At 33.9% G+C, this 22,879-nt stretch overlaps 1 protein-coding gene across 3 annotated transcripts in view; it reads left to right on the top strand.

Moving 5' to 3' along the window:
* HEPH (hephaestin) overlaps nucleotides 1–22,879 on the top strand; it is a 96,114-nt gene that overhangs the window by 41,015 nt on the left and 32,220 nt on the right. For all 3 annotated transcript variants that reach the window (XM_031446532.2, XM_031446533.2, XM_010981996.3), the window contains exon 15: nucleotides 322–453. In XM_031446532.2, the coding sequence (XP_031302392.1) occupies nucleotides 322–453 (132 nt within the window). The remainder of the gene's footprint in view (nucleotides 1–321; nucleotides 454–22,879) is intronic.

Here is a 22,879-nt window from a genome sequence, read left to right as displayed (position 1 = left end):
CCTACCAACAATGACTCCACAGAGCCATGATTATCTAGAACCTTGGGCTATTATACAAAGAGAGCTGAGGTGGGAAAAGTGGGAGTAATTGGAGATGTAATCTTGTTGTTGAAATACCCTCATCCTGTTGGTAGCAGTATCAGTTCAAGGGCTTCTGAATTTGAAAATGGAGTCAATCATGACTTTCAGTTTTGGGACTCATTCTTGGGGCAAACCTTTAATTCTAGGGAGCTCCTATGTATGTACGTTTTAAAAAATTCTTTTAACATCCCTGTTTGACTATTCCACTAATGAGATTTTTTCTTCTTTTGCATATGTTAGGTCCACTTCTCAGAGGAGAGGTTGGTGATATTTTAACTGTGGTGTTCAAGAATAATGCTAGCCGCCCCTACTCTGTGCATGCCCATGGAGTGCTAGAATCTAGCACTGGCTGGCCACTGGCTGCTGAGCCTGGTGAGTAGGAACACTTACTGAAGGAAAAAAGATGTGAAGCACCTCTGTTTAAGCCCTCTGGCTTGTTCATTTAAAAAAATATATGATCTTAGAGAACAGAAATAGGAATATTAGCCAAGACTAAGCCACAGATATAATTTGTCTCTATGAACTACTAATTCTTTCAATCTCAGAACAGGCTATATGCCTTAGGTCTTTTGTTTCATCAAAAACATCCTCAACACTTGCCACATATGGAGTCTTATACCATCCTTATCCTGAATACAGGTTGAGCTTCTAACCCTCTCTAGATATGAAGTTAACCTTGGCTATCATCATGACTAGAAAGTGGCCTGTACCAGACCACAAAATGATCCTGAACCTCAGCCATATATAACGTTGTTGTCCCCTTAGGACAGACTAAATCTTAACCCCAGTCACATACTAATCTCCTAATACTAAATATAGGATTACCATAAACTTGACCACATTGTCTTCCATTCATTTATTCATTCATTGAATAAACAATTACTGGAACCCTAATGGGTACAGGAACAATGTTAGAAGTTATGGAAACAGTGGGAAATAATATCTGTTCCTACCCTTAAAAAACTGGGGCAATTATGAAATAGATATAAGTAAGGTAGTAATTTTAACACAGTGTTTGAAGTGCTAAATAGAGGTTTTATAAGTGTGCTATGGAGGTGTAGAATAGGTTACCTAATTTAATTTGGGATGGTCAAGGGTGCTTTCCCAGAGTAGGTAATGCCTTATCTGAGATCTAAATCAGTAGTTCTCAAACTTTAGTATGCATCAGAATCACCTGGAAGGCTTGTTAAACCATAGTTTGCTAGGATTACTCCCAGAGCCTCTGACTCAGTAAGTCTGGAATAGGGCTCAAGAATTTGCTCAAACAATTTCCTAGGTGATTCTGACATTGCTGGATCAGGAACTACATTTTAAAAACCACTACTGTAAAGGATGAGAAAGAAGTATACAGGTAAAGGGATAGTATGGAAGAAAAGCAGAGAAAATGAAGCTCCAATTGTAGAAAATGCAATATGTAGTAAAAGAGAAGAAATTTGAAATTGAAGAAAGGGGATAGGTCCTAAAAAGACCAATTAAATAGAAAGAACAGAACTTGGTGATTAATTGGATATGGAAGGTGATAAGGAGAAGGATCTTCAAATGATACCCACATATTTGGAGGAAAATTCTGAAATGAGTCCCAGACTTTTGGCATGGACAACCAAGTAAATAGTGATGTTATTCACCAATATAGGGAACATGGGAAGACGTTGATTTGGAATGGGGGACATTGAATGATGATAAGCTCACTTTTGAATTTCTTGAATTTGAGATGTCTGTAATACAACCAAATAGAGATCTCTAATAAATGTAAAGATCTGGAGCTCAAGAGAAAGGTATGATCTAAGGGGATAGATGTGAAAGTGATCAACATTTAAATAGTAATTGAAGGCAAAGGAATACAGTCACTGTGGAAGAGTATACTCAGTGAGACAGTAGCAATCCTAGAATAAGACCCTGAAGAAAAACAATTTTTAAGGGAAGTACTAATTGAAGAGTAAACAAGAGAAAAACTGAGCAAGATGTTAGAAGGAAAACCAGGATAAGACGGCATCAAAAATATTAAAAAGAAGAACATTTCAATAATGAAGTGACCAACATGTTCAGCTTCCTCTGAGATGTTAAATAAGATAAGAACATAAAATTTTCCATTGGATACAGCAACAAATGAATGACTGGTGCATTTAATAAATTGATGGGAAAAGAAGCCAGGTTATTATGGACTAAAGAGTAATTGGGAGGTGTGGGAGTGGAAATAGTAAGTGTGCTTTAATTTTAAGACTTAAGTACAGCAATTTCAAGTGATGAGATAGTCTGGGGTTTGACCAAGGGCTAAAGTAAAGTGGTGGTGAAGGATACTGGAATTAAGGAGATCAAGGGACTGATAGGCTAGAGTGTTGGATGAGTCATCCATATAGATTTTAAAGTCATTCAGCAGAGTGGTGGAGATTGGGGTGGAAAGGAAAACGGTGATCCAAGTACTAAAAATCATCAATAAATGACTAAAAGGAGAAAAGGGATACATTGGAAGCAGGGAAACAAGGGGTAAGAAGTTTGTTGTAATAATCCATAGAAGTGATAATAACTTTAACAAAAGTGGTAGGCAATGAGGATTAATAGAATTAGATGGGTTTTGAAAGATGTTAGTAGATAATGAATAAGACATGATGATTGTACAGATGTTAGGGGATAAGGGAGGTATTGGAATTAAGGATAACAAATCAATTTCTGGATTAAACACCTGGATGGTGGTACCACTCACAAAGATTAAAAATGCAGGAAGTAGGGGGTGTTTTTGTTTGTTTGTTTGTTTAGGGGTGAAGATATTAAGTTTATTTTTAAATGTCTTGAATATGAGACACCTGTAAGACATCCAGGTGGAAATGAGAACACATATAAGTATATGAAGTTATACTCAGTTTGAGTATAGGGCTGTAGTTTGGAAGAGACATTTGGAATAGATGTAGAGATTTAACAGTCACCAGTAACTACAATAGATGATAATCTAGTTCATTATCATATATGAGATCACCTGGTGAGATAGTGTATAGAGTGACAAAAATATTGAGCTGAGAATGGAACTTTGTAAAATACCATTATTTAAGAGGAGGTGATTGACCTTAAATAATTTATAGATTTAAAGCAACTCTAATTAAAATCACAATTGAACATGATTGTACTTAAATGAAGTGATTGTATATAATGTTCATTTGGAAGCATAAAGAACACCTGGACAAGAAGAGCCAAGAAATGCTTTTAAAAGATTAATGAGATGAATGGACCTAGAGAATATTATACTTAGTGAAGTATAGTTATCAAAGGTGAAAGAGAGTGAGGAAGAGACAAATTATGAATATTACATTAACAGATAAAAACTACCATGCATAAAATAGATAAGCAACAGGTATTTACTGTGTTAACATGGAGATTTATATTCAATATTTTGTAATAATCTATAATGGAATATAATCAGAAAAAAACTGAATCACTGTACTATACACCTGAAACTAACACAGTATTGTAAATCAACTGTACTTCAATTAAAAAAAAAACATTGAGAAGACTAGCACAACCCACTACTATAAAGGTACAATAATTAAAGCATCATGATACTGTAAAAAAAAAAATTCATTGTACAATATAAAAATCTCTGAAACAGACCCAAAGTTCTATTTTACTTTTTTTCCTTTCTCAATTTATTAAGTAGAATTATTACACTGACTGCATGTACACATTATATTGCATGTAAATACATATATGCAGTATACTGCACATTTCTTTTAGTTTACATATATGTACTGATCATTGTCTCTAAGAACAGATTAGAGGTTTAGCTTTTTAAACTTACATAGTTATCAAAGGAATAAAGCCAACTACAAAATAAGAATCAACAGAATGTGATAATCCAATCATAAAGGACAGTCAAATGTGCTTACACATATTCAAGAAACCAATCATCTTAGTTATAAGTAGTAAGTAATTCATTTGTGTCCTTATTATTATTGTAATTATTATTTTTTTAGATTCCTTTTATAAATGTTGACATATGGCATTTTTCTTTCTCTTTTTGGCCCACTTCACTTAGAATGACAATCTTCGGGTCCATCCATATTGCTGTAAATGGCGTTATTTCATTATTTTTTATGGCTGAGTAGTGTTCCACTGTATATATGTATCACATCTTCTTTATCCAGTCATCTGTTGATGGACATTTGGGTTGTTTCCATGTCTTGGCTATTGTAAATAGTGCTGCTATGAACATTGGGGTGCATGTGTCTTTTTGAATTTTATTTTTCTCCGGGTATATGCCCAAGAATAGGATTGCTGGGTCACATGGTAAGTCTATTTTCACTTTTTCAAGGTAACTCCATACTGTTCTCCATAGTGGCTGCATCAGTCTACGTTCCCACCAAAAGTGTAGGAGGATTCCCTTTTCTCCACACGCTCCCCATCATCTATCATTTGTTGACTTTTAAATGATGGCCATTCAAATTGGTGTAAGGTGATATATCATTGTAGTTTTGATCTGCATTTCTCTGAAAATTAGCGATGCTGAACATTTTTTTCATGTGCTTATTGGCCATTTGTATGTCTTCATTGGAGAATTGCTTGTTTAGGTCTTCTGCCCATTTTTGGATTGGGTTGTTTGTTTCTTTCATATTAAGATGTATGAGCTGTTTGTATATTTTGGAAATTAGCCCCTTGTCAGTCACATCATTTGCAAATATTTTCTCCCATTCTGTAGGTTGTCTTTTCCTTTTGTTGATGGTATCCTTAGCTGTGCAAAAGCTTTTAAGTTTAATTAGATCCCATTTGTTTATTTTTGCTTTTATTTCCATTACTCTCAGAGCTGGTTCAAAAAATGTATTGCTGTAATATATGTCTGCGAGTGTTCTGCCTATTTTTCCTCTAGAATTTTTATAGTATCTGGCTTTACATTTATGTCTTTAATCCATTTTGAATTTATTTTTGTACATGGTATTAGAGAATGTTCTAATTTCAGTCTTCTACAGGTAGCTGTCCAGTTTTCCCAGCGCCACTTATTGAAGAGACTGTCTTTTCTCCATTGTATATTCTTGCCTCCTTTGTCGTATATTAATTGACCATACATGTGTGGGTTTTTCTGGACTTTCTATCCTTTTCCGTTGATCTATGTGTCTGTATTTGTGCCAGTACCATACTGTTTTGATTATTGTAACTTTGTAGTATAGCCTGAAGACAGGGAACATGATTCCCCCAGCTCTATTTTTCTTTTTCAAGATTGTCTTGGCTATTCTTTTGTGTTTCCATACAAATTTTAACATTTTTTTGTTCCAGCTCTGTGAAGAATGTGGTTGTAATTTGATAGGGACTGCACTGAATCTGTAAATTGCCTTGGGCAGTATGGCCATTTTAACAATATTGATTCTTCCAATCCAGGAACAAGGCATTTGTTTCCATTTCTTTATGTCATCTTCAGTTTCCTTCATCAGTGTCTTACAGTTTTCAGCATACAGGTCTCTTGCCTCTTGGGTAGATTTACTCCTAGATATTTTATTCTTTTTGGAATGATGGTAAATGGTATTGTTTCCTTAATTTCCCTTTCTGCTATTTCATTTTTAGTGTATAGAAGTGCAGCTGATTTCTCTATATTAATTTTGTATCTTGCAACTTTACCATATTCATTGATGAGTTCTAGTAATTTTCTGGTCACTTCTCTAGGGTTTTCTATGTATAGTATCCTGCCACCTACAAACAGTGACAGTTTTACTTCTTCATTTCCAATTTGGATTCCTTTTGTTTCTTTTTCTTCTCTGATTGTTATGGCTAAGACTTCAAAACTACGTTGAATAAAAGTGGTGAGAGTGGGCATCCTTGTCTTGTTCCTGATCTTAGAAGGAATGCTTTCAGCTTTTCCCTATTAAGTATGATGTTAGCTGTGTGTTTGTCATATATGGCCCTTATTATGTTGAGGTATGTTTGGTCTATGCCCACTTTCTGGAGAGTTTTGATCATAAAATGATGTTGAATTTTATCAAAAGCTTTTTCTACGTCTATTGAGAGTATCATATGGTTTTTATTCTTCAATTTCTTAATGTGGTGTATAATGTTGATTGATTTGCATATATTGAAAAATCCCTGCATCTCTGGGATTAATCCCACTTGACCATGTTATATGATCCTTTTAATGCATTGTTGGAGTTCATTTGCTAGTATTTTGTTGAGGACTTTTGCATCTAAATTCATGAGTGATATTGGCCTGTAATTTTCTTTTTTGTGATATCCTTGTCTGGTTTTGGTATCAGGATGATGATGGCTTCATAGAATGAGCTTGGAAGTGTTCCTTCCTTTGCAATTTTTTGAAATAGTTTCAGAAGGATAGGTGTTAATTCTTCTTTAAATGTTTGGTAGAATTCACCTGTGAAGCCATCTGGTCCTGGACTTTTGTTTGTTGGGAGGTTTTTAATTACTGATCCAATTTCAGTACTGGTAATTGGTCTGTTCATATTGTCTATTTCTTCCTGGTTTAGTCTTGGCAAATTGTACCTTTCTAAGAAATTGTCCATTTCTTCTGTGTCATCATTTTTGTTGGCATATAGCTGCTCATAGAATCCTCTTATGATCCCATGTATTTCTGTTATCAATTGTAACTTCTTTTTCATTTCTGATTTTATTAATTTGGGCCCTCTTCCTTTTTTTCTTGATAAGTCTGACTGAAAGCTTATCAATTTTGTTTATCTTTTCAAAGAACCAGTTTTAGTTTCATTGATTTTTCTTTTTTTAGTCTCTATTTCATTTATTTCTGCTCTAATCTTTATGATTTTTTTTTCTTCTACTGACTTTGGGGCTTGTTTGTTCTTCCTCCAGCTGCTTTAGATGTAAGGTTAGGTTGTTTACTTGAGATTTTTCTTATTTCTTGAGGTAGGTTTGTATTGCTATAAACTTCCCTCTGAGAACTACTTTTGCTGCATCCCAGAGGTTTTGGATTTGTTGTGTTTTCATTTTTATTTGTCTCAAAGTATTTTTTGACTTCCTGGTTCCTCTTTGATTTCTTCCATGATTCACTGGTTGTGTAGTAGCATATTGTTTAGCTTCCACATGTTTGCAGTTTTTTTTTTTTTTAAATTGATTTCTAACCTAATAGCATTGTGGTCTAAAAAGATGCTTGGTACGATTTCAGTTTTCTTAAATTTGCTGAGGGTAGATTTGTGGACCAGCATGTGGTTGATTCTGGAGAATGTTCCATGTGCACCTGAGAAAAATGTGTATTTTGTTTTGGGATGGAATACTCTATAGATATCAGTTAGGTCCATCTGGTCTAATGTGTTATTTAGGGCCTGTATTTCCTTATTGATTTTCTGTCTGGATGGCCTGTCCATTGGTGTAAGTGGGGTGTAAGGTTCCCCATTATAATTGTGTTATTGTCAATTTCTCATTTTATGTCTATTAAAATTTCCTTATATGTTGAGGTGCTCCTATTTTGGGTGCAAATGTATTTACAATTGTTATATTTTCTTCTTGGATTGATCCTTTAAGCATTATGTAGTGCCCTTCTTTCTCTCTCGTAAAAGTCTTTATTTTAAAATCTATTTTCTCAGATATAAACTTTTCTACTACAGCTTTCTTTTGGTTTCCGTCTACATGGGATATCTTTTTCCATTCCCTTACTTTCAACCTGTATGTGTCTCTAGCTCTGAAATGAGTCTCTTGTAGACAGCATATATATGGGTCTCATTTTTTCTATCCATTCAGCCAGTCTATGTCTTTTGATTGGAGCATTTAATCCATTTACATTTAAGGTAATTATTGATAGGTGTATTCTTAAACTGCCATTTTTGTTAAATGTTTTGAGTTGGTTTTTGTAGGTCTTCTGTTTTCTTTTTCTTTTTTTTTAACATTTTTAATTGATTTATAATCATTTTACAATGTTGTGTCAAATTCCTGTTCAGCACAATTTTTCAGTCATTCATGGACATATACACACTCATTGTCACATTTTTTTCTCTGTGAGTTCTCATAACATTTTGTGTATATTTCCCTGTGCTATACAGTGTAATCTTGTTTATCTATTCTACAGTTTTGAAATCCCAGTCTATCCCTTCCCACCCTCCACCCCCCTGGTAACCACAAGTCTGTATTCTCTGTCTGTGAGTCTATTTCTGTCCTGTATTTACACTTTGTTTTTGTTTGTTTGTTTGTTTTTGTTTTTTAGATTCCACATATGAGCGATCTCATATGGTATTTTTCTTTCTCTTTCTGGCTTACTTCACTTAGAATGACATTCTCCAGGAGCATCCATGTTGCTGCAAATGGCATTATGTTGTCGGTTTTTATGGCTGAGTAGTATTCCATTGTATAAATATACCACCACTTCTTTATCCAGTCACCTGTTGATGGACATTTAGGCTGTTTCCATGTTTTGGCTATTGTAAATAGTGCTGCTATGAACATTGCGGTGCAGGTGTCATCCTGAAATAGATTTCCTTCTGGATACAAGCCCAGGAGTGGGATTCCTGGGTCGTATGGTAAGTCTATTCCTAGTCTTTTGAGGAATCTCCACACTGTCTTCCATAGTGGCTGCACCAAACGCATTCCCACCAACAGTGTAGGAGGGTTCCCCTTTCTCCACAGCCTCTCCAGCATTTGTCATTTGTGGATTTTTGAATGACGGCCATTCTGACTGGTGTGAGGTGATACCTCATTGTAGTTTTGATTTGCATTTCTCTGATAATTAGTGATATTGAGCAGTTTTTCATGTGCTTTTTGATCATTTGTATGTCTTCCTTGGATAACTGATTGTTTAAGTCTTCTGCCCATTTTTGGATTGGGTTGTTTATTTTTTTCTTATTGAGTCGTATGAGCTGCTTATATATTCTGGAGATCAAGCCTTTGTCGGTTTCACTTGCAAAAATTTTCTCCCATTCCGTAGGTTGTCATTTTGTTTTACTTCTGGTTTCCTTTGCTGTGCAGAAGCTTGTAAGTTTCATTAGGTCCCATTTGTTTATTCTTGCTTTTATTTCTTCTAGGAGAAAATTTTTGAAATGTATGTCAGATAATGTTTTGCCTGTGTTTTCCTATAGGAGATTTATTGTATCTTGTCTTATGTTTAAGTCTTTGATCCATTTTGAGTTGATTTTTGTATATGGTGTAAGGGAGTGTTCTAGCTTCATTGTTTTACATGCTGCTGTCCAGTTTTCCCATCACCATTTGCTGAAGAGACTGTCTTTATTCCATTGTATATTCTTGCCTCCTTTGTCGAAGATGAGCTGACCAAAAGTCTGTGGGTTCATTTCTGGGCTCTCTATTGTGTTCCATTGGTCTATATGTCTGTTTTGGTACCAATACCATGCTGTCTTGATGACTGTAGCTCTATAGTATTGTCTGAAGTCTTGGAGAGTTATTCCTCCAGCCTCTTTCTTTCTCTTCAGTAATGCTTTGGCAATTCTAGGTCTTTGATGGTTCCATATAAATTTTATTATGATTTGTTCTAGGTCTGTGAAATATGTCCTGGGTAATTGGATAGGGATTGCATTAAATCTGTAGATTGCCTTGGGCAGTGTGACGATTTTAATAATATTGATTCTTCCAATCCAAGAGCATGGAATATCTTTCCATGTTTTAAATTCTTCTTTAATTTCATTCATCAATGGTTTATAGTTTTCTGTGTATAATTCTTTCACCTCCTTGGTTAGATTTATTCCCAGATATTTTATTATTTTGGGTGCTATTTTAAAGGGGATTGTTTCTTTACTTTCTTCTTCTGTTGATTTATCGTTAGTGTAGAGAAATGCAACTGATTTTTGAACGTTAATTTTGTAACCTGCTACCTTGCTGAATTCTTCAATCAGCTCTCGGAGCTTTTGTGTGGACCTTTTAGGGTTTTCTATATATAGTAACATGTCATCAGCATATAATGACACTTTTACCTATTCTTTTCCAATTTGGATCCCTTTTATTTCTTTCTCTTGCCTGACTGCTGTGGCTAGGACTTCCAGGACTATGTTGAATAGGAGTGGTGATAGTGGGCACCAGCCCGCCCACAGCAGAGGAGAGCTGCACCTGACCCAGTGCTAGGAGGAGGTGCAATCTGCTTTTTTTTTCTTTTTCTTCTTTTGTTCTCTTTCCTTGTGCTTTGATGACTAGAGAAGTTCCTTTAATATTTCTTGTAAAGCTGGTTTGGAGGTGCTGAATTCTTTTAGCTTTTGTTTATCTGTGAAGCTTTTGTTGTCTCCATCAAGTCTAAATGAGAGCCTTGCTGGATAGAGTATTCTTGGCTGTAAGTTTTTCCTTTTTAACACTTTAAATATATCATGCCACTCCCTTCTGGCCTGAAGGGTTTCTGCTGAAAAATCAGCTGATAACCTTATGGGAGTTCCCTTGTATGTTATTTGTTGCTTTTGTCTTGCTGATTTTTAATATTATCTCCTTATCCTTAATTTTTGTGAATTTGTTTATTATGTGCCTTTGTGTAGTCCTCTTTGGGTTGATCCTATGTGGGACTCTGAGCTTCCTGGACTCGGGTGAGTGTTTCCTTTCCCAAGGTAGGGAAGGTTTCAGTTAGTATCTCTTCAAAACTTTTCTCAGGTCCTTTCTTTCTTCACTTTCTGGGACCCTTATAATGCAAAAATATTAATGTACTCCATCTTTTTCAACAGCACTGGGAATACCACATTGAAATACTCATTCTAAAGCAGTGAGAATTCCACTACCAGCCCACATTTCATCTTTCTACCTCCATCCTTAGAGGTCCTCAAGAGGGAGATGTTATTAATCTGATTATTCAGAACCCAAGATCTTTGTTGGACAATGTCTTACTACTGGGCAGGTTTACTGTTTCTTTCATCTCAGCACTCCTTATTGCACTGTCTGCTTCCATGTGGTAAGTTGACCTAGGCCTGCAAATATTTAAATTGGTTACATGAGGGGGGAGGATATAGCTCAAGTGGTAGAGCACATGCTTAGCATGCATGAGGTCCTGGGTTCAAACCACAGTATTTCCTCTAAAAAAAAAAACCTAGTTACCTCCCCCCACAAAATAAAAAAATAAGTAATACAATAATAAGTAAATAAATAAATAAAACATAAAGAAAAATTGGTTACATGAACTAGGACAATTTCTGCACTGCAGATGTAAACATCTTAGTTTCAAGGAGTTAGAAAGAGGAAGCTTTGTTTAGTCCTTTAAGTCAAAGTTTTTCAACTCATCTGTTATCAGAGTTCTGCAATAGGACTTAGTGGACACTGGCTCAGTTATTAAGGAAATAGCATTTTGATTCTCATTTGGCTACTATTCTTTATAGTTCCCTTAGTCAAAAGCCTCAAGTAGAGGAGTAAGAGCCAGGATTTCTTATGTTCCTGTGATAATGCCATCACAATAGCATTGAAATCATACCCCTTGTCTCTAATGCTGAGTATGTATAAAAGTTTAATATTAGAAAAAGCTATCATTTCAGTGGAGGAAAGGAAAAATTTATCAATACAGTCAGCTCCCCATATCTACTGGTTCAACATCCACAGATTCAACCAACTACAGATGGAAAATACAGTTGACCCTTGAACAACACAGATTTGCACTGCACAGGTCCACTTATATGCAGATTTTTCAATAAATATTTACTACAGTACTACACAATACATGGTTGATTGAATGCACAGATGAGGAACCACAAATTTGGAGGACAGACTGTAAAGTTGTATGTGGATTTTCAGCTGTGTGGAGGGTTTGCACCCTTAATCCTCATGCTGTTCATGGGTCAACTGCATTCAGAAAAAAATTCCAGAAATTAAAAAAAACAAAACTTTAATTTGCCATGAGCCAGCAACTACTTATATAGCATTGACATTGTTTCAGATATTATAAGTCATCTAGAGATGATTTAAAGTATACAGGAGTATATGTGTAGGTTATATGCAAATACTATACATTTTTATATAAGGCACTTCAATATGGATTTTGGTATTCGTGTGGTTTTCTAGTACCAATCCCCCATGGATACTGAGGGAGCACTGTGTATTGTTTTAGGACTAGTTGTTATTCCTTGGGAAAAATAAAATTAGATCTCTGCTTATTACCATATGCTAAAATAAATTACAAATGGATTAAAGGTAAAACAGTTTAAAAATAAAAGAATTGTAAAGAAATATAGGTGAACATTTATCTGAACTTAGGGTGGGGATAGGTTTTTCTAAGTCTGAGACCCAAAAAGGATGTTTAACATATATGACATTGTTACTATATGAAAGATACTTTTTGAAAAACAGTGGCCATTGCAAAAGAAAATGTGTACATATATAGACAAGAAATTAATGAAAGAAGAAACACAAATGTCTAACAAAACAAAAAAGTTTGGGTCACTAATAAAAATGAAGTCTGGCAAATTCACTAATAAAACCAGTGTGACCTCTACCCTCATAACTTTTACATTCTAGGGGAGAAGGCAGGTAATAAGCAAGAAGCCAAGTGGGTACATATATGTTTACAAAATCAGGTAAGTTGTATAAAGGAAACAGAAGAGGATAATGTGACAAGGTGGAAGGAGAGGCGTATAGATCTTCCTGAGGCAGTGACATTTAATTTGTGACCTGAGGGATAGAAAATGCTAGGGAGGCAACTGTGAGAAAAAATTTGGTGGAAGGAGAGAGTATTCCAAGAAAAAGGAACAGCAAGAGTAAAGACCCTGAAGCAAGAATGCATGTGGCATGATCAAGAACAGTGAGGCTGCTAGTATTCTGGTGTTGAGTGGACCACAGAGAAAAGGGTAGGACAAAAGATCAGAAAGTTAAAGTGGAAGAAGAACAAGAAACAGATCATGTTGGATCTTATAGGCCATTATAGGGACCTTGAGTGGATTGGGAAGCCACTGAAGGATTTTAAGCAGAGAAATGACATGATCTAACTTACATTTTGGCATGATCATTCTGATTGCTGTGTTAAGAAGAGACTGTAAGGAGGCAAGGGAGGAGTTAGGGAGATGATCTGTGAAGTAATGCAGTAATTCTGGTGAGAGATGATGAGATGATGGTAGCTCGGGCCAGGATGGTATAGGTGGAAGTGGTGAGCAGTGGTCATATTTAGGATGAAGATTTAAAGTAAATCCAATGAGATATTTAGATGTGGGATAGGATGGGGAAAGAGCAGAAAAAGATGATTCCAAGGTTTTTGGTCTAGACCAATGGAAATAGTTGTCATTTAATGAAATGGAAAAGACTTATGCAAGTTTGGAGGGGGTGGGGTTTCAGTTTGAAATATGTTAAGTTTACGATGTCTATTGGACATCCAAGTGGAAATATCAAGTAGGTATTTGGCTACACATGTCTGGAGATTTGAGAAGAAGTGTAAACTCAAGATAGAGATTTAAGTTATCAGCATGTAGATGATATTTAAAGATTATATATGCATGAGATCACTTGGGGAGTGAGACAATAAAGATAATTAGACCAAGATAATTAGATTAATTTGGGTACAAAATGATGGAAGCTCAGACGAGCCTGATAGAGCTAATGGAAGGAGAAGTGTTCTGATTCTGGATGTATTTTGAGTAGATGGCTGGATTGGGGTTTCTAGATAGATTGGAATTTCTAGACAGATTTTTCTTTTTGACCTTCAAGAGTTTCTGTATTTTAATTATTAGTCTCTTATCTGCTTTATACATTACAGATATATTTTCCCAATATTTCACCCATCCATTTTGTTCATGGTACTCTCTGTTGACCAGAAAAACATTTGTAATCAAATCCATCAAATTTGGTCCTCATAACCTGTGCTTTTGAAGTTTTGTTTATAAAGTCCTTCCTTCTTCTGGTCCCAAAGATATTTTGCTATATTATCTTCTATTTATAATTTTATTTGTCACATTCAGATCTTTAACCATTCCAGAATCTACTTTTCTATGTGCTATTAGCTAGGGATCCATTTAAATTTTTCCATATAGAGTGCAAGTTTTCTCAACCATGTCTTAAACAACTCAGCTCTTCCCCTCTTTGACTTGTTTTGCTAGGTTTATTGTATGTTTACTTCCTTTAAATAAATATATTGGACTCCAAATTGCTTATTCAATTCTAATATTGATGTGTGGTCAGACTTAATGGCCCCAATTGTTAAACATCTAGATTAAATAATAAATTGTAATTCAGAAGCATGCTATATACATGTATATTAATTCTAGTACCTCAAGAGCTAAGCAACAAATTATTAACAGAGACATTCATCACAAGAATCAAAAACTATCATCCATCTCTTCCACAAATTAACAGGTGGTCAACTACAAATCAACAGTGCTCACATAATTTATGTCTATAAACAGCCATCCTAAGTAAAAGATGGGCTGAATTAAGTACAATTGCAACATATTATAAACAATTTACTATAAAAATGTCACAAGTTAAAACTAGAGCACTTTATACAATTGATCACAAGACATCATAAAAACTGCCTTCAGTAAAACCCTTTCTGTAACCAATTCACCAACTGGATATATAAGGGTGTGATAGAGACTGTCTTTTGAAGATGCACACAGGTTACGATTTTGGGAAAAAACTCATGTATTCTTCACTAGCCTCCTGAAAGGTACCCATCACTGCACTACAGAACCTCAAGTCGGTTTTGAAGGCCCAGACTACTTTCCAATAGACACTGTGTTCATCTCTGGTAATGACAGCAACAATTCTGTTTTTGTATGATGAGACTTCTTTTTTATTGAATTATAATTGCCATTTAATATTATATTAGTTTCAGATGTACAATATGATTCCATAATTGTATATATTACAAAATGATCACCATAATAAGTGTAGTTAACATCCATCACCATTACATATCTAAAATTTTTTATGATGAGAACTTTTAGCATCTACTCTCTTAGCAACTTTCAAATATACAATATAGTATTATAAACTATATGTGCAAGTGGTATATTCCATCCCATTCACTTATTTATTTTATAATTGGAAGTTTGTACCTTTTGACTGCCTTTACCTATTTTTTCCAAGCCCTAACCCCTGCCTCTGGCAACTGCCAATCTGTTCTCTGTATCTATGACCTTGGATTTTTTTGGTTTGTTTTCATTTTAACATATAAATGAGAACATATGATATTGGACTTTTTCTATCTGACTTATTTCACTTAGCATAATACCCTAAAGTTCCATCCATGTTGTCATAAATGGAAAGATTTCATTTTTTATAGCTGAATAGAATTTCATTGTGTGTATACACACACACACACACACGCACACACATATATTTATATATATACATATACACACATACCACATCAACTTTATCCATTTATTCACTGAAGGACATTTAGGTTGTTTCCATGTCTCCACTATTGTGAATAATGCTGAAATAAACATGGTGGTGCATATATCTTTTTGAATTAGTTATTTCATTTTCTTCAGGTAAATACCCAGAAGTGGAATTGCTGGATCATATGGTAGTTCTATTTTTAATATTTTGAGGAACTGCCATACTATTTTCCATAGTGGCTGCACCAAATTACATTCCTACCAACAATGCACAAGGGTTCCATTTTTCCCACATTCTCAACACTTGTAATTCCTTGCCTTTTTAATAATAGCCATTCTAATGGACATGAGATGATATCATAGTTTTGATTCACGTTTCCCTGATAACTAATGATGGTGAGCATCTTTTGTTGTACTTGTTGGCCATTTGGATAACTTGTTTGGAAAAAAGTCATCTACCAATTTTTTCTGTTTTATTTGGCATATTTTATTAGGAATTGAGCCTGGGACACAGCATCTCAGATCACTCTAAGAGGCTGTTCCAAAGTGGCAAGGCAGAAGCCAGAATATGAGTTTTCACAACAAGGACCAAGTAGTCAGAACATCAAAAATTACTGTCAGTTAAAGAAAACCAGATATCTCAAGTTAAGGAATTCAGTGATTTTCTATGTATGTAAACATGAAAAGGCCTGGGCTCCTTGAAATCATTCATTTGATATGCACCTAGATATCCAGGGCCAGTATCCTGTTCTTTCATATCCTGAGTTCCCTCAGGGGCACCGTTGGGAGTGTTCTACCCATTTTTTTAAATCAGATTGTTCATATATATGTATATGAACAATATACATATGTGTGTATATATACACACACATATGAGATATATATATATATATATATATATATAGAGAGAGAGAGAGAGAGAGAGAGGGAGAGAGTTGTATGAGTTCTTTGTATATGTTGAACATTAACCCTTTATTGGATATCGTATTTACAAGTATCTTATCCCATTCAGTATGTGGCCTTTTCATTTCTTTAAAAAAGTATTTTTTATGAAAAACCTTTTGTAGTTTCATGTAATACTGTTTTCTTATTTTTGTTCCTGTTGCTCTTGCCTGAAGAAACAGATGGAATAAAATATTATTAAGACCTGTGTCAAAGAGTATACTGCCTATATTTTCCAGGATTTTTAAAGTTTCAGGTCTTACATTTAAGTCTCTAATCTGTTTTGAGTTTATTTTTTGTATATGGTATGAAAAAGTAGTTCAGTTTGACTCTTTTGCATGTAGCTGTACAGTTTCCCAACACCATTTATTGAAGAGGCTATCTTTCCCCATTGTACATTCTTGTCTTCATTGTGGTATATTAATTGCCCATATAAGTGTGGGTTCATTTCTGGGCTCTCTATTCTATTTCATTGATATAGCTGTCTGTTTTTATGCCAGTACCATAATGTTTTGATTACAGTCACTTTGTAATATAATTTGAAATCAGGGCACATGATGCCTCCAGCTTTGTTTTTCTTTCTCAAGATTGCTTTGGTTATTCAGGTTCTTCTGTGGTTCTGAACAAAGTTTAGAATTGTTTGTTATATTTCTTTGAAAAATGCCATTGTAATTTTGATAGAAATTGCATTATATCTGTGATCATTTTGGGTGGTATGAATATTATAAGAATATTAATTCTTCCAATCCATGAAAAAGGAATATTGTTCCATTTGGTTTGTGTCTTCTTTAATTTTCTTTCATCAATGTCTTATGGTTTTATTGTTCAGGTCTTTCACCTCCTTGTTTAATTTTATTCTAAAGTATTTCAGGTTTTTTTGATACAACTGTACATGGGAATTATTTTATTATTTTTTTCTGACTATTTGTTATTATTGTATGAATTTCTGTTTGTTGATATTTAATCTTGAAACTTTAATGAATCTGTTTATGCCAAAAGTTCTTTGGTGGAGTCTTTAGGGCATTCTGTATTTAATATCATGTTACATTCAAATAGTAGCAGCTTTATTTTTTCCTATCTAATTTGAATGCCCTTTATTTGTTCTTCTTGCCTAATTGCCCTTGTTAGGACTTTCAATACTACGTTGAATAAAAGTGGTGAGAGTGAGTATCCTTCTTTTGCTCCTAATCATAAAGGAAAATCTTTCAGTTTTTCACCATTGAATTTATTATATGTGGAGTTGTTATTTATGGCCTTTATTATATTAAGGTATATTCTGTCTCCACTCACTTCACTGAATATTTTTTTTATCAGAAATGGATGTTGAATTTTGTCAAATGCTTTTTCTGCATTTATTGAGATGATTATATGATTTTTGCCTTTCATTTTGGTTAATGTGGTATACCACGTTGATTGATCTCTGAATTCTGAACCATCCTTGCATCCCTCGAATAAATCCCACTCTATCATAGTGTATGATTCTTTTAATGTATTGTTGATGTTGGTTTGCTAATATATTGCTGAGGATTTTACACTTATGTTCATGAAAGTTATGGGTATGTGATTTTCTTTTTACATGGAGTCCTAGTTTGGTTTTGGTATCAGGGTAATGCTGGCCTCATAAAATAAGTTTTGAAGTGTTTTATCCTCTTCCATATTTTGGAATAGTTTGAGAAAGATTGGTATTAATTCTTCTTTGAATATCTGGTAGAATATACCAGTGAAGATTTCAGGTCCTGGAGTATTGTTTTTGTCTACTGGGCACTTTTCTTTGTTGATTAAATCTTCTTACTAGTAATCAGTCTATTCAGATTTTCTACTTCTTTATGAAACAATGTTGGAAGATTGTATGTTTCCAGCAGTTTATCCATTCTTCTAGGTTGTCCAGTTTGTCATAATATTGTTCCAAGTAATCTCCTGTGATCATTTGTATTTCTGTATTATCAGTTGTAATATCTTCTTACATTTCTATTTTTATTTATTTTAGTTCTCTCTCTTTTTCTTGGTGGGTCTAGCTAAAGGTTTGCCAAATTTTTAGTACCTTTTCAAAGAACCATTTGTTAGTTTTATTGACCTTTTATTGTCATTTTAGTGGTAGTTTATTTTTTCCACTATAATTGTTATTTTCTTTCTTCTACTAACTGGGATTTTTTTTTTCTTTTTGAGTTATTTGAAGTGTAAAGGTGGGTTGTTTATTTAAGATTTTTTGTGTGCTTGAGATGAGCATTTATCACTATGAACTTCCCTATTAAAACTTCTTTTTCTGTACCCCATAAATTTTGGCATATTGTATTTCTATTTTCATTTGTCTCAGGGTATTTTTAAATTTGTCTTTTGATTACTTTGTTAACCATTGGTTGTTTAGTTTCATGCTATTTAACATCCACACACTTGTGAATTTTCTAATTTTCTTCTTGTAAATTATTTTTAGTTTATACCATTGTGGTCAGAAGTGATGTTTCATATGATTTCAGTCTCCTTAAATTTGTTAAGACTTGTTTTGTGACCTACAATGTGATCTATACTAAAGAATGTTTATGTGCTCTTGAGAATAATATTCATTCTGTTGCTTTTACATAGAATGTTCTATATGTATCTGTTAAGTGAATCTGGTCTAATGTACCATTAAGGCTAATGTTTCCTTAATGATTTTCTTTCTGAAAGATCTAACCATTGATGTAAGTGGGTTACAAAAATCTCCTATGGTTATTTTATTACTATCTTACCCATTAGGTCTGTTAATATCTGTTTTATATATTTAGGTACTCATGCTGAGTGTATAAATATTTATAAATATTATATGCACTTATTGGATTGACCCTTTTATTTTAATGTAATGCCTTCTTTGTCTCTTATTACAGTCTTTGTTTTAAAATCTGTTTTGTCTGATATAAGTACAGCTTTCTTTTGGTTTCATTTGCATGGAACATATTTCTCCATCCACTCAGTTTGTAGGTTTCCTTATATCTGAAGTGAGCTTCTTGGAGGCAACATACAACTTTTTTAAACCACTCAGCCACATTATATCTTTTCATTGGAGCATTTAGTCTATTTATGTTTAAGGGAATTATTGGTAGGTATGTACTTATTTCCACTTTGTTCATTGTTTTCTGGCTGTATTTTTAGCTCCTCTGTTTCTTCTTCTCAAGCTCATGTCCTTTGTGGTTTGGTGACTTTCTTTAGTGATATACTTAGATTTCTTTCTCATTATCTTAAGTGTATCTACATTAGGTTTTGCTTTGTGGTGTTTACATACAACAAACTCTATTTATAATCCTCTATTTAAAGTTGTTGACAACTTAAGTTTAAATGAATTCTAAACTGCTGCATTTTTACTCTTTCCCCCCATTTTTTATGTTTTTAATGTAACATTTTATGTCTTTTTACTGTATATATCCCTTAACTAATTATTGTAACTATTGTTACTTTAACTACTTTTGTATTTTATCTATTTTACTGGCTTTGTAAGTGATTAATCCATAGACTTTACTATATATTTACTTTTATCAGAAAGATTTATAATTTCACACATTTTCTTGTTACTAATTACTGCCATTTCTTTTCAGCTTAAAGATGTCCCTTTAGCATTTTCTATAAGGTCTGTTTAGTACTGATGAACACCTTTATCTTTTGCTTGTCTGGAAAACTCTATCTCTTCTTCACTTCTGAATGATAACTTTCCTGAGTAGAGTATTCTACCTTGGAAGTTTTTTTAATTTTCTTTTTTACATATTTTTATAAGTATAGTCAATTTACAATGTTGTGTCAATTTCTGGTGTACAGCACAAAAATTCTGTCATATAGGAACACACAAATATTTGTTTTCATATTCTTTTTCATCATAAGTTACCATAAGATATTGAATATAGTTCATATGCTATACACTATAAACGTCTTCATTTATTATATAGCTAATAACACACACACACACACACACACACACATATATATATATATATATATATATATATATATATATATATTAGTTAGTATCTGCAAATCTCGAACTCCCAATTTATCCCATCCCCCACTGGTAACCATAAGTTTCTTTTCTATGTCTGTGAGCCTGCTTCTGTTTTGTAAATAAGTTAGTCTTTTGTTTTTTTACATTTCACATATAAGTGATATCACATAGAATGTTTCTTTCCCTTTCTGGTTTATTTCACTTAGAATGACATTCTCCAGGGACATACATGTTACTGTGAATTGCATTATTTTATTATTTTTTACGGCTGAGTAGTATTCCACTGTATAAATATACCACAACTTCTGTATCCAGTCATCTGTTGATGGACATTTACATTGTTTCCATGACTTGACTATTGTAAACATTGCTTCCATGAACATTAGAGTGCATGTATCTTTTTGAATTAATGTTCCCTCTGGATATATGCCCAGAAGCAGGATTACTGGGTCATATGGTAAGTGTATTTTTAGTCTTCTGAGGAATCTCCGTAATGTTTTTTTTCCATAAAGGCTGCACCAAAATACATTCCGACCAGCAGTGTAGGAGGGTTTCCTTTTCTCCACAGCCTCTCCAGCATTTGTCATTTGTGGACATTTGTGTACATTTGAATGATGGCCATTCTTACTGGTGTGAGGTGATACCTCATTGGAGTTTTGATTTACATTTCTCTGATAATTAGCGATATTAATCCTTTTTTCATGTGCTTATTGGCCATTTGCATGTCTTCACTGGAGAATTGCTTGTTTAGATCTTCTGCCCATTTTTGGATTGGGTTGTTTGCTTTTTTCTTTTAAGTGGTATGAGCTGTTTATATATTTTGGAAATTAAGCCCTTGTCAGTCTCATCTTTTGCAAATATTTTCTCCCACTCTGTAGGTTGTCTTTTTGTTTTGTTTATGGTTTCCTTCGCTGTGCAAAAGCTTGTGTTTTTTTAAGGTTTTATTTTTATTTTTTATTTTATTTTATTTTTAACATTTTTTATTGATTTATAATCATTTTACAATGTTGTGTCAAATTCCAGTGTAGAGCACAATTTTTCAGTTATACATGAACATACATATATTGTCACACTTTTTTCTCTGTGAGCTACCTTAAGATCTTGTATATATTTCCCTGTGCTATACCGTATAATGTTTTTTACCTATTCTACATTTTGAAATCCCAGTCTATCCCTTCCCTACCCCTGCCCCCTTGGCAACCACAAGTTTGTATTCTATGTCTATGAGTCTGTTTCTGTTTTGTATTTATGTTTTGTTTGTTTTTCTTTTTTATATTCCTCATATAAACAATATCATATGGCATTTTTCTTTCTCTTTCTGGCTTACTTCACTTAGAATGACATTCTCCAGGAACATCCATGTTGCTGCAAGTGGCATTATGCTGTCAGTTTTGGGGGCTGAATAGTATTCCATCGTATAAATATACCAACTCATCTTTATCCAGCCATCTGTTGATGGACATCAAGGCAGCTTCCATGTCTTGGCTATTGTAAATAGTGCTGCTATGAACTTTGGGGTGCAGGTGTCATTTTGAAGTAGGGTTCCTTCTGGATATATGCCCAGGAGCACGATTACTGTGTCATATGGTAAGTCTATTCCTAGTCTTTTGAGGAATCTCCATACTGTTTTCCACAGTGGCTGCACCAAACTGCATTCCCACCAACAGTGTAGGAGTGTTCCCTTTTCTCCACAGCTTCTCCAGCATTTGTCATTTGTGGATTTTTGAATGTTGGCCATTCTGACTGGTGTGAGGTGTTACCTCATTGTAGTTTTGATTTGCATTTCTCTGATAATTAGTGATATTGAACATTTTTTCATGTGCCTATATGCAAAAGCTTGTAAGTTTAATTAGGTCCAATTTGTTTATTTTTGCTCTTATTTCTATTGCTTGGATAGACTTCCCTAGGAAAACATTGCTGAGATTTATGTCAGATAATGTTTTGCCTGTGTTTTCTTTTAAGAGGTTTATAATGTCTTGTCTTATGTTTAACTCTTTAAATCATTTTGAGTTTATTTTTGTGTGTGGTGTGATGGAATATTCTATCTGCATTGATTTACATGCTGCTAGCCACTTTTCCCAACACCATTTGCTGAAGAGACTGTCTTTACTCCATTGTATGTTCTTGCCTCCTTTGTCAAAGGTTAATTGACCAAAAGTTTGTGGGCTTATGTCTGGGCTCTCTATTTTGTTCCATTGATCCATATGTCTGTTTTTGTATCAATAATATGCTGTTTTGATTATTGTAGCTCTGTAGTATTGTCTGAAGTCTGGGGCGGTTATTCCTCCAGCTTCATTCTTTTTCTTCAATAATGTTTTGGCAATTCTCGGTCTTTTGTGATTTCTTATAAATTTTAGGATTATTTGTTCTAATTCTGTATAAGATATCTCAGGTAATTTGATGGGAATCACATTAAATCTACAGACTGCTTTGAGTAGTATGGCCATTTTAACAATGGTAATTCTTCCAATCCAAGAACATTGGATATCTTTCCATTTCTTTAAGTCCCCTTTAATTTCCTTAGTCAGCGTTTTGTAGTTCTCCACATATAAGTCTTTCAATTCCTTGGTCAGATTTATTCCTAAGAATTCTATTTTTTCTTTGAAGGATGCAATTTTAAAAGGGATTGTTTCTTTACCTTCCTTTTCTGATATTTTATTTTTAGTGCAAAGGAATGCCACTGATTTCTGTATGTTAATTTTGTGTCCAGCTACCTTGCCAGATTCTT

This window comes from Camelus dromedarius, chromosome X (genome assembly GCF_036321535.1).
Source record: "Camelus dromedarius isolate mCamDro1 chromosome X, mCamDro1.pat, whole genome shotgun sequence".
Taxonomy (NCBI): domain Eukaryota; kingdom Metazoa; phylum Chordata; class Mammalia; order Artiodactyla; family Camelidae; genus Camelus; species Camelus dromedarius.
This window is presented reverse-complemented; position numbering and strand designations above follow the sequence as displayed.